At 50.0% G+C, this 10,668-nt stretch overlaps 1 protein-coding gene across 3 annotated transcripts in view; it reads left to right on the top strand.

The window, feature by feature from the left end:
* The window catches only part of RCSD1 (RCSD domain containing 1), a 75,687-nt gene that overhangs the window by 58,822 nt on the left and 6,197 nt on the right, over positions 1 to 10,668 (top strand). For all 3 annotated transcript variants that reach the window (XM_032291496.1, XM_032291499.1, XM_032291498.1), the window contains 3 exons: positions 414 to 485; positions 5,552 to 5,755; positions 8,568 to 9,311. In XM_032291496.1, the coding sequence (XP_032147387.1) occupies positions 414 to 485; positions 5,552 to 5,755; positions 8,568 to 9,311 (1,020 nt within the window). The remainder of the gene's footprint in view (positions 1 to 413; positions 486 to 5,551; positions 5,756 to 8,567; positions 9,312 to 10,668) is intronic.

Here is a 10,668-nt window from a genome sequence, read left to right as displayed (position 1 = left end):
TCTGGTTTCTTGTGTGTGTGACAAATAGGATGGTCATTTTTACCCTGTATCTTTGAAAGTCCCCAAATTATTGTTGAATCACAATGTTGAAGGTCATGAGGTGAAGATCTTGCTCAGATATAGTTTTCCCTTATAACGACAATGAAGTCACTCTTCCCGGGAGAGACCTTCTGTGTTAAGGATGTTGGCGCTGACTCCTCTGATTCTGAGTCGAAGTTAGCTGTGGTGGGATGAGGGAGGGAGAGGGAAAGTCCACATCACCCAGGCCCTAATGAGGTAAGTGGGCTATTGAACTAGTGAGAAAGTGGCAACACCAACTTCTCTTCTCCTTCTGCCTGTGGCTTTTGGGTTCCAACCAGACCCCACCTCCCTCACCTTACTCATCTGGTTGTTTTGGTTGATTTGCTCCATAGAAGTCACCGCCCAGTGCGAGCCACCCTCCTAAAGTCAAGGTCAAGAGCTCGCCTCTGATTGAGAAGCTTCAGGTAAGTGCAGAATTCATTGTCCATTGCTACCTTTTATCTAACTCCACTTCTCCCATCCAAGTACTAACCAGGCCTAACCCTGCTTAGCTTCCGAGATCAGACGAGATAGGGTGCGTTCAGGGTGGTATGGCCATAGACCTAACTCTACTTCTTATCCAAAATTTGCATGGCTTTGAGGCTCAGAGGGGTAGTCCTTGTGTCACCTGGATAATTGGCTCCAATAATCAGCCAGTGATCAAACTGCAGTAGATGATAAGGATTTCACAGCCCTACCTGAGGGAAAAGAACTGACATAAGGACCACATCATAAGCTCATGTATTTGACATTTAGTGGTGGGGGTTGATGGATAACGGGATGCCTCTTATGGGGCTGCGCTCATGCCTGTAATCCCAGCACTTTGGGAGGCCGAGGCAGGAGGATCAGTTGAGCCCAGGAGCTCAAGACCAACCTGGGCAACATAGTGGGGCACCGTCTTTACAGAAAATTTTAAAGTTAGCCAGGCATGGTGATGTGCACCTGTAGTCCCAGCTGTTCTGAAGACCAAGGTGGGAGGGTCACTTGAGCCTGGGAGCTTGAGGCTGCTCTGAGCTGAGGTCACTTCATTGCACTTGAGCCTGAGTGACAGAGCAAGCTCCTGCCTCCAAAAAAGGAAAAAAAAAAAAAAAAAAAAAAAAAAAAAAAAAAAAAGTCTTAACAGGAAAGGATACAAAAGTTGCAAGAAACACTTCAGAAACAGCCAAGCCCTCTCTCCCAAGGCCTGAATGCAGCCACAAACCATTTAAGCCCTACACAGGGCTGGTGTTCTGCTGCTGACACGGCACCAGTATGGACACGTTTGTTGTTTGAGAAGCATCCTGTCCAACCTCTCCACCAGTCACCCTGTGTGCCCAGAGCCCTTGCCCACCATGCCCAGGGCTGGCTGGCTCCCTGCAACTGTAATTAAGCAGAAGACACTGGCCCTGAGCTCACAGTCTTATAGAGACAGAGCTTTCACAGGTGATGCAATGGAAGATGTACAGGAGGCTGGGCATGGTGGGTCATGTCTGTAATCCTAGCACTTTGGGAGGCCAAGGTGGGTGGATTGCCTGAGCTTAGGAGTTTGAAACCAGCTTGGGGAACATGGTGAAACCCTGTCTCTACTAAAAATACAAAAAATTAGCTGGGTGTGGCAGCACGTGCCTGTAATCCCAGCTGCTTGGGAGGCTGAGACAGGAGAATCACTTGAACTCAGGAGGCGGAGGTCGCAATGAGCCAAGATCACACCACTGTACTCCAGCCTGGGCAACAGAGTGAGACTCTGTCTCAAAAAGAAGAAAAAAAAGACGTACAGGAGTCAATGGCAGAGATCTCAGCTGCAGGTCACTGCCCAGCTCCTGCTGCTCGAGATCAGGGTTTCTCAGCCTTGGCATGACGAGCTGGATAGTGCTGTGGCTGGGCTGTCTTGTGCACTGCAAGGTGTTTAGCAGCATCCATGGTCCCACCCACCGATGCCAGAAGCACTCTCCAAGTTGTGACAATGAAAAATGTCTCTAGACATTGCCAAATGTCTCCTGGGGGCAAATTCATTTCCCACCTCTGACCCCAGCTGAGAAACACCGTTCTAGAATTTCAGAGCAAGAAGAGAGTAGAGTGGGCCGGAGTAACTAATGAATGTTTTATGAAGCACCTATGTCCTGAGCCTGTCCTTAAGGGATGGGTGACTGAAAAGGAGGGAGGAAGGTGTTCACTGTGGGAGAATGGAAGCAGCTAAAGTGCCGAGGAGAGGGCGGATGTTATGTCCAGGTGGAGGCTGTAGGGGAGGCTTCTGTTTTCACCCTGCCCTCTGTCCAGCCACCCAGGAGAAAAAACAAGGCTCTTGCTCACCGTAGCCTCCATGTAGGCCTAACTAAGACCACTGGCTCACCAACTTCATTCTGAAGCCATCAGAGGTGTCAAGACGAATAGCCACAGCCTCTGTAGTGCCCAGCCATGGGAGAGCCTAGGGATTTGGATCCCAGCCTGATTTGGAATTAAAGCAAGCATCTCTGGTTTCTGGCCATAAGCCTACCCTGTGGAGAGTGGGGAGGGTTCTGTAGTGTCTACCTGAAATTTAATTCAAGCTGAGAAGCCCTGATTCCACCCAGCTGCAAAAATAGGGAGTTGCTGGCCAGGCGCAGTGGCTCACACCTGTAATCCCAGTACTTTGGGAGGTGGGTGGATCACCCGAGATCAGGAGTTCGAGACCAGCCTGACCAACATGGAGAAACCCTGACTCTACTTAAAAAAAATAAATGAACAAGAAAATTAGCCAGGTGTGGTAGCCATGTCTGTAATCCCAACACTTAGGAGGCTGAGACAGGAGAATCGCTTGAACCTGGGAGGCGGAGGTTGCGGTGAGTCGAGATCGTGCCATTGCACTGCAGCCTGGGCAACAAGAGTGAAACTCCATCTAAAAAAAAAACAATAGGGAGGTGCTGCCTATCACTCTGGGAGGCTACAGGGCTCCTAAATACGTAACAAGGATCTCTCAGAAGGGATCCCAGAACTCCAGCACCACTCCTAGCAGCCAGCTGAGGGGCGCAGCTCCAGACTCCTCCCTCCGCCTCCCTTCAGCCCACCCCAGCCCTCATTCAAGTGCCAGAAACCAGTTACCAAATATTCTATATCCTGTAGTTTTGGACCCATTCCTTTCTCCAGTCATAAATAAGCCTTTTGGGGAAATACAGCAACTTGAGAATGAGGTTTGGATGTTTAGTTGTGCAATCTCATTAAGATTATCAGCAATAGAATGACAGCTTAGCCAAATTCCACAGGAACCTTACTTTGTTGGGAATATGTGGGAGAAAAAGCTAAGAAATGCATCACCAGTTAGATTTTCTTCTAAATATTCTACTGAATGAATTATGAACTGGGAGTTTTCTTTTTTAGGATAGTCCAAAATTCACAAGTCAACTTTCCTGCTGACGATCAACATCTATTTTATTTGCAAGCTGTGTTACAGAGGGAATTTCTCTGCTTGAAATTTAGAGGAGAAGGGCACTTCCTTTAAGGTCCAGCTAAGTCACTCTGCCGTGAAGCCCTCTCAGCCATTCCAGCACATCACCTGCACAGCAGTTACGCTCCAAATCCTTCCCTGGGTACTCACCAGATGCTGCTTGCTTTCTTTCTTTCTTTTTTTTTTTTTTTTTTTTGAGACAGGGTCTTGCTGTGTTGCCCAGGCTGGACTCAAACTCTCAAACTCCTGGGCTCAAGCAAACCTCCCACCTCAGCCTCCTGTGTAGCAGAGATTACAGGCACACACCACTGTACCCAGCTTCATATGCTGCTTTTTGACATGGCTTGGGCTCCTAGTATGCTATTTAACTTATGTATTTTATTTTATTTTATTTTATTTTTTTATTTTTTTTTTTTTGAGACGGAGTTTCATTCATGTTACCCAGGCTGGAGTGCAATGGCGCGATCTCGGCTCACCGCAACCTCCGCCTCCTGGGTTCAGGCAATTCTCCTGCCTCAGCCTCCTGAGTAGCTGGGATTACAGGCACGCACCACCATGCCCAGCTAATTTTTTGTATTTTTGGTAGAGACGGGGTTTCACCATGTTGACCAGGATGGTCTCGATCTCTTGACCTCATGATCCACCCGCCTCGGCCTCCCAAAGTGCTGGGATTACAGGCTTGAGCCACCGCACCCGGCAACTTATGTATTTTATATATTGAACTCTTACCATGACTCAGGCTTGCCTGTATGATCATCTTTCTTAAGATCACAATGAAAATACTAACACCCTTCTAAACATGTACAATGCTTTCTAATCCACGAGTCCTAAAGTAAACATAGGAGTTCTACAGGACAGCAGAGTCTGGGTAGGGAGGGGGAAGGCGGGCGGAGGGTGGCGCCAAGGGGAGCTGGGAGGGAGAAGGGGGAGTATGGGGCAGTAGAGAGTACAAAGGGACCAGATAGAAAAGACTTTGGAAGTCAGGCCAAGAGGTTTGGACAGACAAAGAATCCGAGATTCAGAAAGGCTGTTGGACTTGCTGAAGGCCTGAAGATCACGCTGCTATTAAGTGAAAGATCCAGTATTTGAAGTCAGATCTGTTGGTATGGAAAACCCCTGTACTTCGCCTTGCACATCTGCCCTTAACACTCTGTCCCTTCTCTGTCAAGCCTCACGGTGGCTCTCTGTCCTGGTTCAGCACTGCCACAGGGTCTACAGGAGGCAGCTCTGCGGTGATTTGGGAATGCAGAGAATAGAAGTGCCCCTAGATGGCCCTAAAGAGGATTGGACACTCATGCACGTTTCCCCCATGGACTCCTTCGGGCACCACCACCTTCTCTGTGGTGATGGGTGGATCTGGGACCACCTGCCTCCTCCACAACCAAACTCAAGACTCCCTGAGGCTTTGGTTACCTTTGGGTGACTCTCCCATTTGGCTGCCTTTCATTTTGATCAGGTCACACCTGTACCTTGATACCCCAAGTGGTGGCTCATACTATGGTGTGTTCTGCAGCCTCCCTCCTGGAGGAGCTCAGTGGTCTGCCATGTCCACCACCCTGCCGTCTATTAAGAGGGAACCTGATACCTGAAGGCAGAGAGAGAATCAGACCTGGTGTAAATCTCAGGGCAGATCCCTTAGCCACTTTTCTGATTGTGCAATGAGAACACAGCTGAACGTGTGGTGTTGCTGTGGAGGACACAGATACATGTGGCTGGCAATAGTAGGCATCCAGTGGGACTGGGTACCGTCGACTGTGATGAGAAAGGTGATCACAGAGCCTGACTTCCTGTGAGATCCTGGCGCTGCACGTGCTCCTGGCAGCTGCTGCTTTGCCACCTGGTCAATAAGTTGGGCTTGTTCCGGGACATTTTTGTTGGAGCCTCATCAGGGCTGGCTGAACATTTTGGAATGCAGCCTGTGCAATCTAGGTAGCAGGAGGATTGAATATGCAATGCTTCCAAGAGCAGGCCATGATGGGACAGTGGATCATGGGTTGGGAAGTAACTTAAGGCCGGGTAACCAACAAGCTAAAATAGAGGCTCTCATCTCTTCCCCAGTCCTATTTTAAAATGTTCATCTTCCCTTGACAGGCCAATTTAACCTTTGACCCAGCTGCTCTGCTGCCTGGGGCCTCACCCAAGAGTCCCGGACTCAAGGCCATGGTGTCACCATTTCACAGCCCACCTTCTACCCCCAGCAGCCCTGGCGTGCAATCTCGGCCCAGTGAGGCAGAGGAGGTGCCCGTCAGCTTCGACCAGCCACCTGAAGGCAGTCATCTGCCCTGCTACAACAAGGTACATTCTAGCTCCAGAGTATGGAGGTGTGTCTGTGGAAATGTGGGCACTGGCACTGAATTTTCTCTACCCTGTTGTCCTGGAGAAAGGAGGAAACACTCAGAGTTATCATCAGAGCTGCATTTCAACCCAAGTGAAATTTCTCTTCTCCTTTGCAAGTGATTTCTGAATAGGATCACCCTTCTTCCTCGACCGACTGGCTCCTCTCCTCTCCCTGTAGCTGTGCCGTTTGACCCCAAGGCAAGTTTGGGCGTTGGCGTGCTCTCTCCTTTGTGGAGAGGGGTATTGAAATTCAGGACCGATCCTAGCTGCATAGATCATTAATATCAAAAACAGAACGCAAAAGCTAAAGGCCTGATGAGTGATTCGCACAGAATGCTGGGCGGCATCCCCAGAACTCCAAAACATCCTGCCTGGCCTGGTGTGAATAGTCCTGTGTCCCAGTGTGGGCTCAAATCATTCTTCCTGCAGCTTGCCCCAGTTAAAGAACATCCAAGCTGTTCCCTTTGCAAAAATGACATGGCAGGGTGCACTTCTGCAGATGCAAGCCCGGTCTTCTATGTAAGCTTTCATCACATCCCTGGCCCTGCTGGGAGGAGGTCAGGATCAGACATACGGGCCAAGCAGGTAGCTGACAAGTGCGGGTCAGGGCCAGGCCGGGGCCAGGACTTCAGGGGGTCTGGTGCCAGGGAACGCTAAGTGGGTGAGGCTTTAAAATTAATGATGGAGAAATGAGATCTTCTAGGCTATTCTAGGAAGTTCGTCTAGCAAAAAAGGGTCAAATGTGTAAAAACAGGAGGGACTCAGGGAAATATACTGGTGATAAGGAGGTGTTTGGGCAGGCTTGAGCCTGAGGGTTAGGGTCAGAGTGGAAATCTCCCGACCAGGGTGATGAAGACCCCTGAAGGCAGAGAGGAACTTTTGTGGAGAGCCTCATCTTCTCACAGAGTGCTCGGTAGCCAGGCTTGGCAGAAGGGAGGAGCTGCTATCTGGTCAGTGCCTGGAGGCTTCAGCCTTCTGACAGCAGCAAGGGAAAGTTATTTTGGAATTCTGCTGGCCATGAGGGCTGGGATACATTTCAGAGCTGGTCCACGAGGACCTTGATACATTTCAGAGCTGGTCCACGAGGACCTTGATACATTTCAGAGCTGGCCCCATCATGGTCTCAGGAAAGGGCTTGGGAGGCCCTGATAAACCAAGTATTCATCCCAAGCATCTCAGATGGGGAACCAGGATTGACAAGCAGTGGGAAAATAACATTTACAAAAATTTACTTTCATATTAATTTTTTTTTCCTGAGGCAGGGTCTTCCTCTGTCACCGGGGCTGGAGGGCAGTGGTGTGATATTGGCTCATTGCAACCCCACCTCCTGGGCTCAAGCAAGCCTCCTAGTAGCTGGGACTACAGGCATGTACCACCATGCCTGGCTAAGTTTTGTATTTTTTGTAGAGATGGGGTTTTGCCATGTCCTCAACCAGGCTCCTGCAGCTCCTGGGCTCAAGTAATCCTCTGGCCTCTGCCTCCCAACTTGCTGGGTTTATAAGCCTGCACCACCACACCCAGCCCACTTACATGCTAATTTTTAAAGGACACATCACTCGAGTAGGTAGGATACCTGATGAGAACATTTTCATTGCACTTCTAAGTCTGATGGGCTAAGATGAGTCCTGATTCTGAAATTCACATGCTTCTGAGAGAGATCACCTTCAGGCAGCTCTGCTGGCACTCCTGAGGAACAGCTCCTGACAGCGGTGGGCCTGAGTCCTAGAAGCAAAGGACTCTGGCCACTCAGGTTTCCCAGTATCAGCCAGCTTCGTAGGGGTGGGGAGGGCAGAGTTGGGGCAAGAGAGGAAGCTGGTCACCAGGTATCCAGCTCAGCACCCCTGAGGTCCCTGTACCAGGGCCTGGCCATCAGCAGGCCGCTAACTCTCTTCTCAGTGCAATTCGTCTTTGTCAAAGTAAAATTTTCAAAAGTACAATTTTCAAAATCATGAGTTATCTCTTTTACTGGATAGAAAGCATTTGCATCTTCACAAGATGAAAGTCTGACTCTCATGCAAAATAGCAAGAGATTTTATTCAATATGTCAATTTATGAGGAAACTTGTAAGGTGCCAGAGCTTACCCAAACAGCATTTGAAGAACTGGTTATTTATAGACAATTAGACAATTCTTTTTTTTTTTTTTTTGAAACACTGTCTTGTTTTGTTGCCCAGGCTGAAGTGCCATGGTATGGTGACAGCTCACTGCAGCCTCAACCTCCCAGACTCAAGCCATCTTCCCACTTCAGCCTCCCAAGTAGCTGGGACCACAGGCGTGGACCAGCATGTCCAGCTAATTTCTCTTACTTTTAGTAGAGATGAAGTCTCGCTATGTTGCCCAGGGTGATCTTCAACTCCTGAGCTCAAGAAATCCTCCTGCCTCAACCTCCCAAAATGCTGGATTACAGGTGTGAGCCACCATGCCCAGCAACAATTTTTTTTTAAAGTGTCAAAACAAAATTGCTAAATTAGACACCAAACTTGTTAATGTTTTTACAGTGCAATAAAATCATGAGTTGTTTTTTGTTTTATTTTTTTTCTGGATGGAAAGCATTTTGCATCTTCACAAAATAAAAGTCTGCAGGTCCCCATGTGATTTCACAATCTCACATGGCTCTAACCTATAATAAATGATTCATTCTCCTGGAAAATTAAATGGTCCTCGTGTGGACTTGTGAAGCAGTACATCAGACCAACATTGAACACACATACAGTCCTTCTCTTGGCCTTTTTTACAAGTTTTGGATAATTTTCCCTAACATTTTCTTACAGGTGCGGACAAGGGGCTCAATCAAAAGGCGCCCTCCCTCCAGGCGATTCCGAAGATCACAGTCGGACTGTGGGGACCTTGGAGATTTCAGGGCGGCAGAGTCATCTCAGGAGAATGGTGCTAAGGAAGAGGATGGGGAGGAGGTGTTCCCATCCAAGAGCAAGGCCCCGGGAACTTCTCCGTCCAGCGAGGGGACAGGGGGAGAGGGAGTGAGAACCCTGGGGTGCGCTGAAAAGCCTCCTCTGAGGAGGTCACCCAGCAGGACAGAGAAGCAGGAGGAGGACAGGGCCACAGAGGAAGCCAAGCACAGTGAGAAGGTCAGGCGAAGTTCAGAGGAGGTGGACGGCCCGCACCCAGCCCAGGAGGAGGCCCCAGAAGCACCCCAGACCTCTGGCCCAGAGGCAGAGAATAGATGTGGGAGCCCCAGGGAGGAAAAGCCAGCTGGAGAGGAAGCACAGATGGAAAAGGCTACAGAAGTGAAGGGGGATAGGGTGCAAAATGAAGAGGCGGGACCCGGACATCAGAGCCAAGACACAAAGAAGCCGGAGGAGGGAGCTGCAGGGAAGGAGAACCCCCTTAGTTCCCCTGGAGGAGTGAAGGGTGGCGATGTCCCCAAGCAGGAGAAAGGCAAGGAAAAACAACAGGAGGGGGCAGGGCTCGAGCCAGGTTGCAGCCCCCAGATCGGCCCTGCCCCACAGGAGACTGGCGGTGAGATCCAGAGCGGGCGAGTGGTCCTCAAGCCAGAGGTAGGTGGCCTGGCCCGTTCACACGCAGAAGGCAGTGCCAGGGCCAGTGTGTCCCTCGGTCACGTGCCCTGTTCTGTACAGTCCCTTCATAAATCAGCTCCATGCAGAAACAAAGGCACCAGGCTCCTGCCTCGTGCTGCCTGGTTGGAGAAAGCCTGTCGCCGAGGCTGAGGGGACAAAAGGACACAAAGGGGAAGTGTGTCTTGTGCTCTTGCCAACTTCTCGCTGACTCAGAGTTCTGGCAAGCTTCTGGGTATGTGTGAAGGGACCAAGCCTCAGCACCACTCAGTAACTGAGGCCTGCAAGTGTCTATGGAAGCCTGCTGAGTCCAGGGGCCTGGGCATGCTGCTGGAGGGAATCCAGAGACGAAAAGGAAAGGGGAGCTCCTTTCTAAAAATCATCTCAGTTTAGCACATGAGACCAGCAGCGCCTTTGCATGCACGAAAAAGGTGGAATAGGGAGGCGACAGGAATCATTGTTAGGGAAGCCCAAAGTGCAAGGGTGGCAAAAACAATCTGTATGTGGATGGGGCAAGAAGCTGGGGATACTTCAGGGCCAAGCTAGCATTTGAGCTGGCTCTCAGAGAAAGAGGCTGCATATGACGTGACGTTCACTCTCGTGCAGGGATTGGGCATTGCTGCACATGAGGGGGAGGGGGTGACTCAGGCCCTCCTGTCTGGGCCCACACTTACTGGCCCTTTCCCCTGTACCTGTCTGCTCCTCACCAGCTCCCAGGAAGCCCATCTTGAGCTCACCTGTCTATGCTTTAGGAGCAGAACCTGCCCTGCAGAGTCCCCAACAATGTCATCTAGTCAGTCACCACAAATGTTGCCCCTTTGCTGCCTTTCCTTTTTCCTTTCCTTTCACTCACACCGCTGTCAGCTTCTTGCTACAGTAGCCTCTTTCCTGGCTTCCTGCTTCCACTCTTTTTTCCTCCTGCCTATATAATCCATTCTCTGGACAGCAACCAGCAGGTTTGATTTGTTTTTTAGATCAATTGCTCTTTGCGAAAATTGCTCACCTCTCGTATTAGGGTTGCCATAAAAAATCACCACACACTTGGTGGCCTGAAACAATAGAAGTAGACCTTCTTACAGTTCTACAGTTCAGGCCTCCGAGATTAAGATGTTGGCTGGGTCGGTTTCCTCTAGTGGTTCTGGGGGAGAATCTTCCCCTAAGTTCTAGCAGCTGCCTGCAACCCTTGGAATCCTCCCTTGCCTCCTCCGGCTCCTGGTGGCTGCTGCAATCCTTGGCTTGCAGATGCACCACTCCAGTCTCTGCCTCCATCTCTGTCACGTGGCCTTTCACGGTTACTGTGTGTCTCAAAGTCCCCCTCCTTCCTCTTAGAAAGATATCA

The sequence above is a fragment of the Sapajus apella genome, unplaced genomic scaffold (assembly GCF_009761245.1).
Source record: "Sapajus apella isolate SASKATOON/1434 unplaced genomic scaffold, GSC_monkey_1.0 scaffold25, whole genome shotgun sequence".
Lineage (NCBI taxonomy): Eukaryota > Metazoa > Chordata > Mammalia > Primates > Cebidae > Sapajus > Sapajus apella.
Note: the sequence above shows the minus strand (reverse complement) of the source record. Positions and strands in the feature narration are given on the sequence as shown.